The 19,512-nt window shown below is 39.7% G+C and overlaps 2 protein-coding genes across 4 annotated transcripts; one reads left to right on the forward strand and one right to left on the reverse strand.

The window, feature by feature from the left end:
- The first annotated feature begins 796 nt into the window (after positions 1-796).
- Positions 797-7,673, forward strand: LOC121877665 (probable inactive serine/threonine-protein kinase DDB_G0274613). 2 transcript variants are annotated; one of them, XM_042383486.1, is made up of 5 exons: positions 797-2,044; positions 2,975-3,664; positions 4,134-4,316; positions 4,485-4,661; positions 4,938-5,790. In XM_042383486.1, exons 1-5 carry the CDS (start codon positions 2,021-2,023, stop codon positions 5,082-5,084), a joined length of 1,221 nt encoding a protein of 406 aa, XP_042239420.1. In that variant the 5' UTR covers positions 797-2,020; the 3' UTR covers positions 5,085-5,790. The 2 variants fall into 2 exon arrangements, with proteins under 2 accessions (XP_042239420.1, XP_042239419.1); XM_042383485.1 differs by lacking the exon at positions 4,938-5,790 and adding an exon at positions 6,525-7,673 and having other exon boundaries at positions 1,594-2,044.
- Positions 7,674-9,139: 1,466 nt separating this feature from the next.
- On the reverse strand, positions 9,140-17,953 carry LOC121877664. 2 transcript variants are annotated; one of them, XM_042383484.1, is made up of 6 exons: positions 17,777-17,864; positions 14,621-14,768; positions 12,603-13,289; positions 11,431-11,616; positions 10,823-10,999; positions 9,140-10,230 (listed from the first exon to the last, which is right to left on the reverse strand). In XM_042383484.1, exons 2-6 carry the CDS (start codon positions 14,621-14,623, stop codon positions 9,715-9,717), a joined length of 1,569 nt encoding a protein of 522 aa, XP_042239418.1. In that variant the 5' UTR covers positions 14,624-14,768; positions 17,777-17,864; the 3' UTR covers positions 9,140-9,714. The 2 variants fall into 2 exon arrangements, with proteins under 2 accessions (XP_042239418.1, XP_042239416.1); XM_042383482.1 differs by lacking the exon at positions 14,621-14,768 and having other exon boundaries at positions 17,777-17,953.
- Positions 17,954-19,512: the final 1,559 nt, after the last annotated feature.

Genomic DNA, 19,512 nt, shown 5'->3' on the forward strand with positions numbered 1-19,512 from the left:
AAGTGTAAGATGATGCACCTGGGGCGTACCAACGGTAAGGAGGCGTATCATATGTCCCAACGGGATGAAGAAACTGCACTAGTTGAGATTGTATGTGAGAAGGACCTAGGTGTGTATGTTGACAATGAGCTGAAGTTCTCGGGCTATTGCGAGAAGAGGGTAAATCAGGCAAATAAATTATTGGGTCTTATAAGAAGGTCGTTCAGATATCTAGACGATCTTCAGGAGTGAAGTGCTTCCCCATCTGGTCCCCGAGATATGCTAGGGATGTCAGTTGGTTGAAAATGTTCAAAGGAGGGCCACCAGAATGGTGCCTGCACTTCGGCACCTCAGCTACCCTGAGAGATTGGAGCGCCTGAACTTGCCTAGCTTATACTACAGACGGGCAAGGGGGAACCTAGTTGAGGTGTATAAGCATCTCAGGGGGCACTACTCAGTTGAGTGTCCTTACTTGGAGCTGGCGGAAGCTCGCCCCACAAGGGGTCACAGCTCAAGATTGAAGAAGCCGCAGGTCCAGAAAACTGTGAGGGCAAACTTTTTCGGAGTGAGGGTTGTAAACTCTTGGAACAATCTTCCAGAGAGTGTTGTGACGGCACCGAGTGTGAGCGGTTTCAGGTACATTCAGGAGCCGGTGCATGGCCAGTATTTGCCAACAGTGCGTGACAGAGACATGACCGATCGCCCGGGCGGCTAGCGAGCCAATCTTTTGGTGAAGAAGATAAATGAAAAGCAAAAGTAATTAGAGACGTGACCGATCGCCCAAGCGGCTAACAAGCCGATCAGTGGCGAAGAGGATAAAAGTAAAAAGTTAAAAAAGAGAATGTGAGGACAATTTGATAGAGGTGCTATAAGCATCCCAAAGGACATTCCTCAGAGTAATGTATAGTATCCATGTTCAGAGTTAGTGGATGGCTGCTCCACTAGAAGTCACAGCCTCGCGTTAAAAGACTCTCACTCAAGAAAACTGTCAGGACTAACTTCTTTGGAGGAAGAGTAAGAGTTTATTTACGACTAGATTACACCACCACTGGCATAATTTCAGGCACAATCAAGATCCCGTACATGCCCAGTACTTGTTAATATTGTTTAACAGAGTAGATACCGACCACCCGACGGGGCAGGTAATTTGACAAGTATGTCGAAGAAATAAGAGACAGTGTGACAACGTGTAGAGGTGAACACTGTATATACGACAGGTAAACTCAAGGTGAAGTACAGGTATGTAATAACGAATATATGTGAGAAACTACACCTAACTAAAATATTAATTAAAAAAAAAAGAGAAAAATAAGAGAGGAGACGAAGAAGGTATTGAGGTTCCACGACATTTTTTTTATGATTTAGATAAACATATAAGTTATTGCTGATCGTTTCTAGTATAATACACCACCAATAGTTGTCCCAAAACGAGAAAATTCAATACAAATTTTCCTCTCTACCGCGAGCTATTTACAATGTACCGTAGATAGTCAGCTGAGTGTATTGATATTTTCCTGGTGATGGCGGATTATTGGTGTTGTACTGTATAGTGTATCTGACAACTCGTGTGCCTTGGCCAGGAACTGTGACTAACCGAATTTACTAAGTATGAGTGAGTGTTGATTCAGTAACTGTGATCACACGCCTGGTTAACAACAATGGTTTGTGTCGGAGTGACCAGCCTGAGTTGCAACACATTGATAAATTGTTTACTATAATCACCTCATTACTGTTCTATGTCTTACACTCTCTAACAACCTGACCACTAGACGACACCTGGTTGTTTAACTAAGTTGCTTGTGTTATTTACTCCTCAAAATTAACACAAAATAATAAATAACATAATTAATACTGCAACATGAAAAGGAGAGAGAGATACGCCATTATCATTTCTCCTGATAACCAAGTGACTTTATTACAGTGTTTGTTCTGGAGTAAGAACGTGTTAGTTGGCGTTCCTCTACTTTTGTCCAAGTATTACAACCTGTCTGTACTGTAGCCTGATTCCCCCTCAAAGTCAGGCGAATTCTCTAACCTATTAATGATGTCTCGTACGGACAATCAGGTGAGTAGTCTGACCAGTAAGCTTGAGATGCTGTAAGCTATCGTATGCTAGAATGAGATGCTGTAAGCTATCGTATGGCAGCTTGAGATACAGTAAGTTATTATTGTTATTATAATACCTACGCGCTGAGAAGATACTTGATTTATCTCACACGATTTTAAAGAAATATTAAACTAGGATGGAAGAAAATACGTAAGGGTTAAAACTCACCCTAAGGAGACCCTAGTTTATACCATAATATTAGTGTGTGTGTTTAATATTCCTTAGGGCCAGTTAAGAGTATTTATACAATGTGGCTTAAAATGGTGAAGACAAGAAGCCAAATGAAGAATACAAGATTGGTCATTTATATTCTTGAGAGAGAGAGAGAGAGAGAGAGAGAGAGAGAGAGAGAGAGAGGTTATCATATAAAACTTGGCTTTGTATAATGGTTCAGGTTTATAATGATGATGACTGTTCTATATAAACTGTTATTGTTCTTCCTCTCTTAAAACATCCATCCAAAGTACTGTTATTTAATTTGTTAAAGTTTTACTATTGGGCATACTTAGGTAACTTTTTATATTCTATCTGTCAATACAAATGTTTAATCTAGTTATTTCTGAAAAGTGCTGTACAGTTTGAGTTTGAAGCGTATTATTAAGTAACTACCCATATTAGAGTGAATATATAACTGTACAATTATAGTACATAAGAGCTTCAAGAAACAAGAGTACTACTACTACTTGTACTACTTGACTGGTGAGAACTGTACCTGGGAAGAGTTAATCTGTTATCCCAGGATATTTCACCAAATGCACCTCAAATCCCACCTCATGACGAATGACTTAACCCTTTACTGTAGTGTTATGCTTTTTGTACCACACAACAACATCAACTAAAACAACTTTCAGATGTATAACTTAATGGTAATGTTATAATTTTCAACAGGATGACAATGATCTGCTGGAATGTAAGGTTTGCTTCAACAAATTTACTGATAACCTCCGACCACGTTCTCTTTCCTGTGGCCACACCTTCTGTACGAGCTGTATTAATCAGGCCCTCAAGAATGAGAGCCCTTGCTGCCCAAAATGTAGATTCAAACTCACAGCCACCTCTGCAACAGAATTTCCTATTAATTACATGGCCGAGGCTTTCCTAAAATCTCTAAGAGAAGTTAGTACCTCGACGACAACAACGACAACAAGAACAGAAGACAGTGTTAGTACAAAAGGTATCGGCGGAAAACTTGAGTCACTGAGAGGTGAACAAGTGACTATTGTCCGTACATTGTCTAAGCTGTGTTACCAAAGTAGATCTCAGCTGGACGAGTATGAGAAACACATCATCAAATGGAAGGACGACCTAAATAAAATTACTCAGTTTGAAATTATAATGAATACCGCACTAGAAAACTTGGAGGAGGAACACCAAAGGTTGAGAGAGATGAGAAAAGAAGGGAGAGGAGATGAGAGACAGCTGGAGGCCGCTTTAGGAATCCTCACAAGGGCCAACAGTGCTCAAGAGGTTGGTTTTGCCATTGATGAGGCAGAGATCTGTGGTGCTGCAGCACAGGACTGGAACAACAAGTGCCAGGAACGCTTTCCTAACGTCAGCACCGTCCGCAATACCCTGATGGTAAGATACAAATTATTTGTTATCTTGTTAGTACACAATAATTTTCCTGTTTGCCATTAGCACTGCTGTGAAGGTTGAAGGTTAAGGATCACAGAAGAAATTATCATCATTTCTCAGAATCAAATAAGGCTGTTCAATAACACAGAACCCTTGGATACTTGGCAATATCTGGCATCTACTTTTGGGTCGTGTAAGAGTGATTAGGGCATCTGTTAACTCATGTTTTTCTTGTATTTCAGTGTTATTTTCTCGTTATTCTGACACATTTATAATGAAAATCAGTATTCACCAGTTCTGTAAACCGACCTCATATTTTAACCTCCCAAGTTGATACCAGAAACTGCCAAGTGTCAAGAGAATTTTGGATGGAACTGTACACTGCAAAGAATGAGAGTAATACCCAGAGAAGTTTTACTGGGATTAATGTATGAGATTTGCTGACTCGAAATGTGATATTCCTTCGTTATAGGTAAAGGAGACATTCAAGGGGTTCCTGGAGATAATGAAGAGTAAGGCTAGGTGTGCTACCCCCGGCCCTTTGGCTGACTCTGCCTCCACCATCAAGGAGAAAGTTGACTTTATTACAAGAAACACTCAACACATCAACATCACACCGTGGGCATTCAGACACCTGCAAAACACTCTATTGACTGTGAGTTAAAGTTGTTTGTTATACTGGTCATTGATTCCCTTCAAAACCACCTTACTATTGGCCAACAATCATCAGCACTGTACATGTGTCCCTTAGTAACCAACCTGCTACTGACCAGCCATATTGCATAACTTTATACAAGATAACTATGAAGGATTGACTTGGCAGGTTGACACTCTACGCACCAGGACAGAACACTTAAAGAAGTTACTGTTGGACGGCCAGGTGGCGGCTGTGCATGAAAGTGGAGGTATCCGTTCGGCTAAGATTTCCCTGATGGAGGAAAAGATGTTTCTCCATTACCTACAGGATAAACCTCTGTCTCCTGATGTCCACATTATTGAGGTCAGTTGAATATGAACAACTCTTATTTATCTACCTAATTTACTTAATGCATTGCACATTTTCTAAGGGTCTTTCTGGAGGTAAGGTTTTCATATCTATATACCTGTACAGTATTTCCCGTACAAAGGAGCATTTCTTATCATATTATTTGAAATTCGGTTGGCTATTTTCACTGCTGCTCTCACTTGGTCTTTTTGGGCGTAATTTGCGATTTTAGGGATAAAGACAACGAGACCCTTTATTGTTCAAAGACCACGGCATTGTTTCTTTAAATAGAGACTGTCCACACTGCGGGAATCCCTGTGCTCTCAGACCGGAAAGAAATTTGTTCATCACTTCCTCAACGCCGTGGCCCGACGTTCCCGCCATCATAATAAATCACTCCGCTGCCCGGGCTGCATAAGCGCCGAAGTGGCCGCATGATCTCACACCCAGAAAGAGCCTAAAATTAAACCATATCATAGTAGGTTCCTTCTGTTAAGTAAATGTTAGGAAGGTTTGTTTGACTAGGTTGGTTAGGTCTGTTTTTTTCATACCCACAAAGGTTAAGTTACGTTTATTTTAGAAATAACTATTTTTTAACACACTTGCACAAACTACAACAGTGTCCACTGTAAAAAAAACAATGAAAATCTGGTGTTTTCAAAATCGTTTCTATCAATTTCGGCCGCGGGTTGGTCATAAATAATTACCTACTTTACATTAAAAAACATTTGCCAGTCTTGCAACCATTTGGATCAGCTCTTACAGATCTTGCAACACCTTCTTGACTTGTCACCTTCCCAAATATCTTCTTGTCGACTGCAGACTTGATTATATGGCTCGATCTATTTTCCCCAATATTGTTAATGTAGATCACATAAAGGGTGGGTGCGAAAATAAATCCTTGTAGTATTCCATTGTGAACAATGTTCCATTCTGAATGTACTCCGTTCATGACCACTCTTTGTTGCCGTCTTCAAGCCAGTTGTTAATCCACTTCAATATTTTGCCTGCGGTGTCAAGTGCCTGAATCTTAGACATTAATCGTACACGTGAAACTTTATCAAGTACCTTCGAAAAATTCATGTACACACTCCAAAAAGTATCTTTAAGGAGGGGTCCAATTAATTTCAAAATGAACACTGCGACTCCTGTTGTCTCGGTAGGATTGTCAAAATCCTTCGTTCGTTGTGTCATATTGTCTCACACAAAACCATAAAGACACTTTTGGAGCGAGTGTACAGTCTTTTGCACCTATACCTGGTACAGTGGCTGGCATTTTTTTTAAATGTGGTAGCGCTGTGTTTTTAGACATCGTGTTAAAACACCCAGAATGGCCTCAAGAAACGTCGCCATAGTAGCCAGACTAAGGATGTTAGATAAGCATTCCACACAGTTGCCACAATTCACAAGACATCCATTGGTAAACCTTGGTCCACGTAGTCTGTTAACGTTTTAAGGAAAATGATGAAGTTTGCCGGACAAGATTTTCTCTCCATGAAATCATATTGTGATGCGTTGATAAGAATGTTCGCTGTTAAGTGTTTGATGATGACGTGATTCTAAATTTTATGTCCTAGGGGTGGAAAAAAAAGAACAAAACAACTAGAAAATATATTCCTGGCGTGGAGAGCCCAGTTAGTACCAGTTACTCTTATATTACCAACCACCACCAGTTACCAGGGATGTAATCACCAGCCAATCACCAAGTTTTTGTCATCGGGACTTACAATCCAACAAAACTATTCCCCACCTTCCCACACCCTACAACACCAATATGGAACTTTTTTCATATTAAATTGTTGGAGAATTAGGAAAGTGAGTTAAAATTGAATTAACTTAAATTGCATTGATGAATCAGCATAACATTATTTACCACAGCACAACACGGTGATGAAGGTGTTGGACCCTGAATCCACCGTGGTGTTCCTTGACCTGGCTTGGCCAAACTCAAAGGGAAGAGTCTACATCCGTCTGTATCCCACCGACTGCTGCCAGCGAGCCCAACACTTCCTGGCCCTGTGTACTGGACAGCGGGGCCCTTCCTATGTCAACACGAGATTTCTTGTAGTGGAGAGAGGTTCATTTTGGGAGCGAGTGGTAACGGGTGACTACGAACACAACAATGGAAAGGGAGGAGCGGCAGTACATCCTGAGGTAGGGATGACCAAGTACGAGGGGTTGTACTCCAGGGGGACGGTGGCGGGGTTGTGGTGGGGAAGTGACGACACAGCAGCACAGTTCATCATCTACACGAGAGTCACTTCAGAAGATTCACACCCACTGATGTTTGGTGAGGTAGTGAGTGGTCTGGAGGTAGTCCAGTCAACAGTGAAGCTAAGTGATATTACCAATGTGACTGTGGTGGACTGCGGTGTTGTCCTGCCGTTCTGAGTCCACCAGCTTAGACTCTCGCCTCCCTTGTGGAGTAATTCATCTCCGTATTGACTTATATCTAGAATCATTCTTAGTGACTCACCACTCACTGTAATGACTCACCTCGCTCTATGGTGGCTCGTCACTCATGACTCACCGCTAGTTTATAGTGAATCATCATCGTTATGACTCACTTGTATTAAAGCATGACTATATTGACTCATCACTGTCGTACCAACTCCATAATCACTCACACCATTGCAACGATCTGTTCTACTGTAGCAGTGAGTAATTTTCTGTGGAATTATTTTACACAAATTGCTTAAGCAGTTCATAGTAGTTTTCTTTGCCATTTGAAACATTGTTAACTATTTTGATGGTGCAGTCAGAAAGGAGAAATAGGTAATGTTAAATTATGATTTTAATTCGGAAAAACTTTAGTAGGCATTTCTTACAAACCTGTATTAAGATTTTAATATATATATGAATGTTGAAATGAATGATTTGTGCGGGAAATAATCTTCAGGGCTCTAAGTGGGAGCTGACCCAAAGTCAAGCATACCTCTAAGTATATTGGGAGCTGCATCCTTATGTGTTCCTCGTAATAACCCCAAGTGTGTCTGATACATCATATAATAAATGTATAACAACATATATTAAGTGTATAACAACCCCAAGTGTCTGATACACCATAAACCACCACCACTACTACCACAATCAAAATTTCAACCCATAGCAAGAAATTTGTGTCCTCCCGTATTAGCGGAGAAGGAAAACATGCAAAATTAGCCTGGCTCTCAGTCTGGTACTGGAGAATGGAATAAAGACGACCGATACAACTGCATCAAAGAGAAAAATTAAAGATTCTTACATATGTTTATTTTTTTATTCATATATACATTTTTATTATCCTTTAAGCCAAGTTGGATGGAGCATTACAGTAACATGTCCATCTGTCCAGCCAACTAAAATTTGTATTACACATTTTTTCTAGGTTATAAGTCTTAACCTAACCTACCCTAACCTAACCTATGATAGCCTAAACTACCCTAACCTAACCTAACCTAACCAAACCAAACCTAACCTAACCTAACCTAACCTAACCTAACCTAACCTAACCTAACCTAACCTAACCAAACCAAACCAAACCTAACCTAAATCATTCAAAATAGCAATTATATTTTGTGTACACATTCACTAGGTAATATACGAAGGTTAATGAGGGTCTCAAGTTAACAATGTCTTATCATAGGTTAGGTTAAATTAGTGTATGATGGTGTCAGCAGTGAAGTTAGTGTATGATGGTGTCAGCAGTGAAGTTAGTGTATGATGGTGTCAGCAGTGAAGTTAGTGTATGATGGTGTCAGCAGTGAAGTTAGTGTATGATGGTGTCAGCAGTGAAGTTAGTGTATGATGGTGTCAGCAGTGAAGTTAGTGTATGATGGTGTCAGCAGTGAAGTTAGTGTATGATGGTGTCAGCAGTGAAGTTAGTGTATGATGGTGTCAGCAGTGGTGTCAAGTTAATGTATGATGGTGTCAGCAGTGAAGTTAATGTATGATGGTGTCAGCAGTGAAGTTAGTGTATGATGGTGTCAGCAGTGAAGTTAGTGTATGATGGTGTCAGCAGTGAAGTTAGTGTATGATGGTGTCAGCAGTGAAGTTAGTGTATGATGGTGTCAGCAGTGAAGTTAGTGTATGATGGTGTCAGCAGTGAAGTTAGTGCATGATGGTGTCAGCAGTGAAGTTAGTGTATGATGGTGTCAGCAGTGAAGTTAGTGTATGATGGTGTCAACAGCGAAGATAGTGTATGATGGTGTCAACAGCGAAGATAGTGTATGATGGTGTCAGCAGTGAAGTTAGTGTATGATGGTGTCAACAGTGAAGATAGTGTATGATGGTGTCAACAGCGAAGATAGTGTATGATGGTGTCAACAGCGAAGATAGTGTATGATGGTGTCAACAGCGAAGATAGTGTATGATGGTGTCAACAGCGAAGATAGTGTATGATGGTGTGGTGTATGATGGTGTCAACAGTATGATGGTGTCAGACATGGTGATCAACAGCGAAGATAGTGTATGATGGTGTCAACAGCGAAGATAGTGTATGATGGTGTCAACAGCGAAGATAGTGTATGATGGTGTCAACAGCGAAGATAGTGTATGATGGTGTCAACAGTGAAGATAGTGTATGATGGTGTCAACAGTGAAGATAGTGTATGATCTGATGCTGTATGGTGAAATGACCAAGGCAATTATGGTTTGTGTTAAAGGTCTTTACAATAAGTAATAATAATGGTGACAATCGTGTTAATGGTGATAATGGTGTTAATATTTATAGTAAAAAATGGAGTTTGTAACTTAGGTGTGAGTTTTGATATGCTTTCATTACGATGATAAATGAAATAGCTGCGAAAAGAGAGGTGACAGTGTGATGATGATGATGATGGTACCACAACAGTGACAGGCAATGAGAGTCATCATCACCATCATCACCACAGTCCCCGCACCTCATCACCGCCATCAACAACACAGAACATTATCACCACTATTTCTTACTAACCATTACAATTACCAACAGTCACCATCACCATACCTCATCACAGCTATCACTATACTTCACTATACATCACCAACAGCCATTGACACATTACTATCATCACACTTAGCCTATGACAGTAAATACCAGTTAGTACAGTTAGAATGAAAGAACAATGCCACTGTCAATCACGAGAACCTGGGTAACATCGCTGAGACTGACTGCTAACTTAAGAAGAGGCATACCACTCACAACATTACCGATGATAAGTGGGTGTGATTCTTCTGACATGGCTTTGGTGTAGATGACGAATTGTGTTGCTGTAGCGTCACTTCCCCACCATCTCGCAGCTACAGTTCCGACAGAATACAAGCCCTCCCAATCAGACAAAACCAAGCCACGTTTTATGGCAGCTCCTCCTTTCCCATTGTTGTACTCATAATCGCCAGCCACAACACGCTCCCATTTACAACCTTTTTCTAGCTCAACAAAGTGCGAGTTAACATAAGAAGGTCCCCACTCTCCCGTACACATGGCCACGAATTGACGGATCCACTCGAAAGAATGAGCGGATAACAGCCGGATGTGGAGTCGGCCTTTATTCATGCCATCCCATGCCAAGTCGAGGAACACCGTGGCAGAGGAGAGGTCTATCGCCTTCATCAATTGGCTGTGCTGTAATAAAGTATAACTGTATATTCACTCTGTAAATGACTAACCAATGACATATGTTACTGTCAGTGTTATAAGACAGTTCAACAATGCTGTAGGGGGGTGGGGGAGGGTGTTATTTTATACTGTAGGGTGAAGGCTGGTTTTGTACCGTGGATTTGATTTTTTTTTTTAATTTGCCAAATACAGCGACTAGTTTATTGTGCGCCCCATACTCATCCTTTGAACTATAGCGTAGAAGGATTACAGAGTAGAGATCACAAAGGGTGTTTATCAGACTCCAGTAGTCAGGTTAGTGTAGTATTAAATGTTACAGAGCATTTCAAATACATTGTTTAGTTCTGTACACAAAGGGTGACTTGTTCACAACTGCTTCATTACATCAATGTGAGGCACTGTGTCTGGCTGCACATTATTTATTCACATCCGCGTGAGAAGATCTGATGATCAGATGATGCACCAGAGTGTTACCATGTATGGAGGAGTTTTGAAGGTGCAAAGCGTGACGGAAATTAAAATGTAAGATATCCTTAAATTGGCTTCAAGGGAACATTGTGAATACAAGGTAGAAACACAGTGTTTTGGATGAACTAACCATAACAATGTGAGCATCAGGGGGCAGAGGAATCTTCTGCAGATGGTGCAGGCACATCTTCTCGCCTGCCAGTGAAATCTTAGCTGAGCTGAGCTCTTCACCCTCCTGTATAGCCAACACCTGACCATTCCTCAGCAAGGTGTTTACAGATCTTGCCCCGGAGCGTAAACTATCAATCTGCCAAGTAAATACTTGAAATTTACCTGTGTTGACCATTTTTTAACATTATAATGGAACAGAAGTACACATAGCAGTGTGTCATCTGAAGGACAATGATGCCCACACTGACCTACATTCATCTTAGGCCTGCACAGGGCACTACGTATAAGAAAGGTCAAATTACCCGGTATTTGATTTGTTGTGTGGTATGAATTGGACAGTTACCTTACATTAAGGGAACATCTGGCTTCAGGCACAGGTGCTCTTAATTTCAGTCATTCCTTTCGACCACTACATACGTCTCCCGTAATAATACTTCCAAAGGCGTCTGAACCTTAAGAATTATTACTTTACCGTAATTACTTTACTGTATTTAAACCTGACACTCAATATGAAAATAGTGATATGGTTTTGTACTTTGCTGGAATAGTCAAACAACTTCAACTCACAGTAAGTCGTGTGTTCGGTAGCTGCTCCACTGTTTGCTGTGGAGGTTCTTCGTGCACAACAAAAGACATGTTTCCTATAATCTTATCAACCTTTTCCTGGATACTGGATGTAGCATCAAATTGTGGGAGGGTATCTGTCGCAGTGATCGAGCCCATTCTCTCTAGCATCTTCATAATCTCCCTTAACTGTTAACAGAAGAAGGTTATCGGTGGACTAAAATAATATCTCTTAATGTGTTCTTATATACTCACATCTGTAGAATGAGCAGACCAGATTTTTTTTTATTTATCACAGCATAACGAGTATCGTTTATTTGACTTCCACAAGGGTTGGGTAATAAAATGAAAAAGAAAATTAATTGACTTTTGCGAGGAAAGAAAAATGATAATTGCAAATACACTGTTTCAAAATCACCCGAAGTATCTTTATATATGAAAATACTCCCCACCAACCCAGGATACCACAGTGTAAATAATAGAGTCAAGGATTAATGAGAAGAGACCCAGGAACTTAAGAAATATAGACTATGGGTTACAACATGTTCCAGTTAGTCAAAAACTTCAGAAATTAAAAATAAAAATACTGGATAAAGTCGAATGGGATTTAGGAAAATTTAAAATAGAGGCAGAAATAAAAAAAAATAAAGTTGAAGCTTATAAAAGATTTACAGTATTGTCAGAGGAATGATTTGGAGGAGAATAGAACAGAAGTGAAATAACTCAAAATAAACCCTAAACCAATGATCATGATAGACAACAATGATATAAAACAAGTGACAAATTTAGTGTATTTAAGGAATGTTGAGTACAGGACCAGCCAATATCATACTTAATTTTAAAGGAGGTAACTTAACTCACTCCTCTATAACTTGTCCTGCCTCTTGGAGTTATATTTCCTGTGTATGCTATTTTATCTCACTTGCTGATTTTAATTTTCCTTATCACAACATATTCTTATATTTTATGCCGAGAAGTAATGACATTTCAATAACTTCTGTGATATTATGCATCTGGTTTTTTAATGGGTGAGTGGAAGTATACATATGTGTGAAGAGATGTACGGAACAGTTAAACATTGCATTCAGGTTAGGGGGAAACATTTTTAGGCCTGTACTAGGTATATTTTACGTCACTAGATATTTATCAAGTTGTATACTAATGTTTTCGCTTACCTTAAAGGTAGTATGGATAGTGTTGACACTTGGGAAGCATTCTTGACACTTAGTGTTCCAGTTCTGTGCCGCAGCAACGTAGTTCTCAGTCTCATCAATAGCAGCACCAGCCTCTTGAGAACTGGTGGCCTTATCCAGTGTCCCCAAGATGGCTTCCAACTGTTTCACATCTTCATCTCCTTCTTGTTCCAACCTCGTCAGTCTGGAGTGTTCTTCTTCTAAGTTCTTCAGTGTTTCATTTGTCATAGCACCAAACTGAGTAATAATCTCATTAACTTCCTCCTTCCATATGATTATGTAGGTCTCGTATTTGTTCATCTGAGATTTTGTTTGTAGACAGTTACCAATCAACGTGCGGACGATGTTTTCTTGTTCGATTTTTAATTCTTTAAGTCTCCTACTGATTCCCCTAACAGTGACATTAACTTGGTGTCTTTTTTCTCTTTTTGTCGAGGTTTCAACTTTTCCCAGAGATTTCATAAAAGCCTCGGCCATGAAGTTGATAGGAAAATCCGTCACAGCAGAGGACCTGTGTTGGATGCGACAGCTTGGACAGTGAGAACTGCCAACCTTGATGGTTTCAGTAAGACAACAAGTACAGAAGGTGTGGCCACAGGGTAGAGTACGTGGTCGACGAACATCATCAAATCTGTTGTAGCAAACCTTACACTCCAGCAGATTAAGATCCTGTGGAAGAATGTAGCAATGTAGGAAGCTGCACCACTGAGAGTCGTCGTTGTTCTTTGGGGGAGATTATATAAGAGGGCGTTAAAACACTAAATGGTGTTGTCCTGTAAGACACTGTGTAATGCAAGACGATGTTACACTACTGAAGGCTTCTTTCAAGGAAGCGCCACATGAAGTAACAACTCATATGGTTGTTTTTGTTCTCCGAGAGGAAGTGTCAGACAATATTAGGACCAACCCTCCTTAGAAAGTGGTGTGCCTATGGGGGCGTTCTGTCCCCAATACTATTCTCTATAACTATATACAAGCAACCTATCAGAACGCTTTCAACATAGCGAAAACATCATCTTCACTGACGACATCACATATCATATCCAGGGAAGTCAGAAGCAATGATGGAACGCTATACAGCACAAGAAATAAAGAACAAACGACTACGAAAAGAAATGGAAGAAAAAAAAAAACATAAATAAATTTAAACTCATACCAATCGCCAAACAAAAAAGAGAGATATACCCATACGCCAATAAAGGCCACATATTAGGACCAAAAACTTAAAGAAAAAAACCAAGAAGTTACAAAACAAACTTTAAAAAAAAAACAAGATTTTCAAAAACTTAAACAAATAAAACAAAACCAAACTATACACAGTAATGTTCTACACGTCTGTACCAATCAAGGCATTTAGTGACACAAGAATCAATAAATTACAAACAGTACAAAATAAATGCCTACGATTTATACATAACATCAGAAATGAAAAAAAAAAAAGAAAACAAATGAAGGCATTCAAAGGTAAGCCAGCATCGAGAGAGTACATACAGTATATAAGAAAGCTAAAAACACGTGGAAACAAGTAGAACTGTAACTGAATGGCTTGATAACGAAGAGAAAAAAGAGTGAGAGAACAATCATGTTTTAGATCAGGTACAGCAAGATAAAACAACTCACAACACTTTCAATTGGCCGATGGTGAGGTTTTGTATGTTTTGTCCTTGCCAAGCCCTTAATTGAGCTTACTCCATAATGGTCCATCACAACATCAAATCAAGTACACGCGTCAGTGATAATGTTTTCTGGGTCATGAAACCAGCGTCGTTCACTTAACAAAATGTTCGAAAGCATCCAAGATATGACAACACTAGTACAAGGAATATACTGTCAACCCAACACACAACACTGGTACAAGGAATATACTGTTAGCTTCACGCAACGCTAGTACAAGGAATATACTGTCAACCCAACACACAACACTGGTACAAGGAACGAAAGATAATAGTAGTGTCAACTTTAATTTGGCTTAAGAAGTAGCTAGTACCGGCCCGACTTACCATGTTTCAGAATGGTGTAGTAGAGGTTGTTGTGACAGAGGTGTGGAGGAGCTTAAGTTGTGTCCACTCACTAATGTTGAGATTTACAGACGTCACAGCAAGGTCGTTTAGTACTGGGTGAGGCCTTGTCTTTACCGCTTGTTGTAGTCTTGAGAAATAACATTACAAAAGGTAAGACAATTGTAATTTTTCGAATATTACTGCTTATGTCGCTATGCTTTCGATTTCAACAATATTGTAAGATGCATGTCACTATAAGCTGTAAATAGTAAGAGTTAAGTTTACCGTAATGATGTTGGTCGTAATATTCTTTAAAACATTTGAATTGATGAATTATAAAAGAGCAATTGATGATATAAGTCTACTAGTTTACTTTTATATGTAAATGAAGGAAATTGGCGAATATAAAAACATTATTAAGATCGAACATTGGCAGACAAAACTCTCAAGATTCTATGGAAATAAAGTCACTTTAAGTGTGCTAACGTAACTAATGGGTTGGTAATCAAAGCCGAACCCTGACCCATTGTGATTCGGTACTTATATCGAATCACTGATGTTGTGATTCGAACTGCCTCATTATAGCTGCCCAATTTCTTCCAATTTATACATACTTTAGAATCACCCCGAACAAAGATCAATGTTTGTCTTTTGTAATCTTTACCTTATCTGTATCTCACCAAACGATTTGTCCCCTGTCCAGTTTACCTAGTGGGTGAGCCAGAAGCCTTTCCCACCACAAGGAAATTTTCAGCAGTTGGTTTGGCCTTAATGAGATCACCAGGAATATCATGAGTTAGTATGAGGGACTTAACTTCTAATTTCATCTACGTGATTTAAGATATATAATACTTTTCTTGATATCTTTCTAATCAGTCTAGCTGCTCGGAGGACTGCCGCCAATAACAATTTAAGAATTATCATTGGTTTTACAAGCATTATCTTACCTTTTGTGAATACTAGGTTTATTATGTACTCCATTTGTGAGATAGACTGCCATCACTAAAGGTTCGTAACTCGGTAATTCCAATGTGGTGTCTTCTCATCTGGAGATCAAACATTTATCTGAGGGATCTACTACCACCATTAATATTGTCACTACTTGTGCGTTACTGGGACATTGTGTTGAAGGTGTACCAAGTCATATCACTGTGAAACCAACCCGGCATTTTTATTGGGTCATGGTGAGGAAGTATATCAGCCATGGGCTATATACAGTATAATATGTAACTTTAATTCTACTGTACTGTACCTTCAATGCTATATTTTTTTTTTTTTTTGGTCTCCAGTTGTTCAGTAACTGACTCGGTGTTAAACCCTTCAAAATATTTAATCGCTTCATCTGTTGACTATCAGCATATCCAGTAAATGATAGTTTCTGAATTCCCTCTATCTTCAACTGTCGCGTTGGCTCTCCCGGCTCCGTTCAATACTATGTTCATCTGGCGCATTTTAGTGGTCTATTAATTTGCTGGAGTCTTTGACTAGGACAAATTACATATAGAAATCTATCAAATGTCCCCTAAAGAAGTCTAGATAGATTTAATTCAGGTGCATAACAAAACACTAAGCAAATTAAATTCCCTTACATATGTCGAGAATTCATACGTGACCAATCTCATTCAGAAACCCCGACAATGGTTATAGGACATCTAACCTAACCTAATATTGTATAATATCTACTGCATGTAACTTCGGCCGGGCAGCACTCAAGTATATAATCAGCATTGTTGTAAAAAATCATACACAGATAAGATCTATTACAGCATATCGTAGTTTAGGTGGTAACTCATCCTTCAATAAACAAAAAGGACCATTTACTCATCATTAAAAATAAACTAACATTGAGATTTGTCATCATTTGTGCAGAAATTAAGACTAAAAGAATATACAGGTCCCACATTTCCATTATAATAGTATTAAATTATTTGGAACATATTTATAGTTATGACTGTAGATTGAGCAGCACTCGTGTTTGAACAGTGCGGAGGTGAACAGCACTCACGACGTCTTCAATGATACAACGCTGACTGTAATGCCCACAAATTGCCACAATACATCTCGACGGAAAATAAAGACAAAAATTGTTTGTTTGAAAATTATTGGTGAAAAATAACACAAGAAAGACTCCAAACTTGTGCTATAACTTCATGATTCTCGGTGTAACGTTGTTTAATTTTGCTTGAGTTAAGTTAAGTTAGATTAGGTAAAAGTTGGCAAGGGACAGTTATCAGAAATTTTATCACAGAGTATTGTAGTTTGATACGTTTACGATTTCTCCTTCAACTGCAGTATTCACCTGGAAAGTCTGGAACATAATTAAAGACTATCTATAATGAATACGATAAACAAATACAGTAGTATAATACCACTTGTTGACTATAGCGTAAAAGTTGTTGCTTTAAATGAGTATAAAGAAGATTTATTATTTCAAACACACACACACACACACACACACACACACACACACACACACACACACACACACACACACACACACACACACACACACACACACAGTATCGTCCATAACACAATTGCCAAGACGTAAACAACTTCAGAAAATAGAACTCAGTGTATATTGTATGAATTAAACCTCCTAGAGTCAACTAACAATAATAGTCATGGTAAAAGGGCGCAAGGAAACTTTATTCTAAACCACTAGCATTCATTTTGATATTTTAAATACTAATTACGGTTTACACAAAAGTTACCTGACAGAAATTCGTAAAAGACCATAACAATAGGATGTGATTCAGGCTATAGGTAATGTAAAGAGGTGATGTGACGTGTGAGAGGATCAGGGGGTGTGAGAGGATCAGGGGGTGTGAGAGGATCAGGGGGTGTGAGAGGATCAGGGTGTATGTGAGAGAGAATCAAAAGGTGTTTATAAAGACCACGAATAAGACACTCATGAACGTTATCTGGATGATAGGAAGACAAGTACTTGACGTGCGGGAACACAGTACTGTATAATTATGATCATTATTGTATAGCAACAGCAGTAACTAATTGGGAAACTCATCTGGTTTTGGTGAGGAAGCGTCAGCGAATGGTTAGAAAAGTCCACTGATCCTGGTGAGGGGACATGATAACTGGTCAAAAAGTAACCTGGCTTTTACTCAGGAAACATCAGTGGTTGATCAGAGAACTCACTTGGTTTCTCGCAGAAAATAGCTGGAAGGTTACAACAGTTTGAATTGCCGTAGAGGAGGAGGTAGTGCTTGCTGTCTCGGCCAGAGCAAACTGCGTATTAGACTCAAACCAAGAATCTTTGAGGTGATACGTCTTATCTCTTGTATGCAATGATATAGTCATTTTCTTCTGATACCAGTACTTGTGTTTATTCTCCTCTTTAGTTGCTTGTAGTCCGGCAATGAACAGCACAAATGACTAAGCTACCCAGCAAGCCATCGTCTTGAAGTTGGACTGCATATGATAAATAGTTGCTTCAGTGGGATATCAAGTAACCAACTTGCAATAATTTTGGCCTCCATGATAAGCGTTATTATTAACCCGCTTACTTTGTAACAAGTCGTGGTCAAGGTCCTCACCTATGATGGCTAATGTTAGCTAAAAACTACTGTAGTAATTAAGACAACTGGTTCAAGAGGACTCTGTTCCTGGCCAAGTTTTATGTCTCATGTTAGCTATCACTTACCAATGACGTTTATAAATGTAAAGATAGTGTTGTTTACTACAAAAGACGGTATAATTTTAATGTCGCCCCAAAGAAGCTCATATACCTGTATGTATATTGTAGCAGATCTCCATAGAGTCATCCAGGCAGCATCCAGAACATAAGCCCTATCATGAGATTTTAATCATACGACAATAGACTGGGGTGACTCTTACCACACAAACCGAAGGAGAAGAATTTCTTGATCTCATTCAACACTCATACCTCACACAACACGTGTCGGAACCCACGAGGGGATTTTTTTTTTATTTGTTTAGATTTGTAGGAATGTTACCTACGCGGACCTTAAGCTAAAATGTTGGTCCGCCTCCACGAGTGGAGACAACATTCCAGATTTGGTATTAGCGACTGAGGAGGCTATTGGTGGACGAGGTCCAAGTCAGGGAAGAACTACTCCGACCAGCGACCACTTCATACTAAGATGGAATACAGTCGTTGATAGTCGAGAGAAAGTAGTTGAGGAGGAATACTATGACTTCAACCATGGAGATTACGAGCTCATGCGTGACATTTGGCAAACTAAAGATAATTAATTGGGAAGGAAATCGTTAGAGAGGAGGCAGACATAGACGAGTCAATGCAAAACTTCATGAAAATGGTTGGGTTAACAGTAGAGGAATGTACTGTATACCCCAGAAAAACAAAGAGAAGAGGGAATAAGATCAGGTGGATGAATAACAGATGGGGGGACCTAGTTGAGGTTTGAGGTTTATAAGCATCTCAGGGGGCACTACTCAGTTGAGTGTCCTTACTTGGAGCTGGCGGACGCTCGCCCCACAAGGGGTCACAGCTCAAGATTGAAGAAGCCGCAAGTCCGGAAAACCGTGAGGGCAAACTTTTTCGGAGTGAGGGTTGTAAACTCTTGGAACAATCTACCAGAGAGTGTTGTGACGGCACCGAGTGTGAGCTCTTTCAAGAGAAGACTTGACCAACACTGGAGCGGGTTCAGGTACATTCAGGAGCCGGTGCATGCCCAGTATTTGCCAACAGTGCGTGACAGAGACGTGACCGATCGCCCGGGCGGCTAGCGAGCCGACCTTTTGGTGAAGAATATAAAGGAAAAGAGACGTGACCGATCGCCCGGGCGGCTAACAAGCCGATCAGTGGCGAAGAGGATAAAAGTAAAAGTATCGGAGCGCAGGGCATCCTGCTGTAGAAAACGAAAGACGAAAGAGCCCTAAATGTTGCCAAT

This window comes from Homarus americanus, unplaced genomic scaffold (assembly GCF_018991925.1).
Source record: "Homarus americanus isolate GMGI-L3 unplaced genomic scaffold, GMGI_Hamer_2.0 scaffold13550, whole genome shotgun sequence".
Taxonomy (NCBI): domain Eukaryota; kingdom Metazoa; phylum Arthropoda; class Malacostraca; order Decapoda; family Nephropidae; genus Homarus; species Homarus americanus.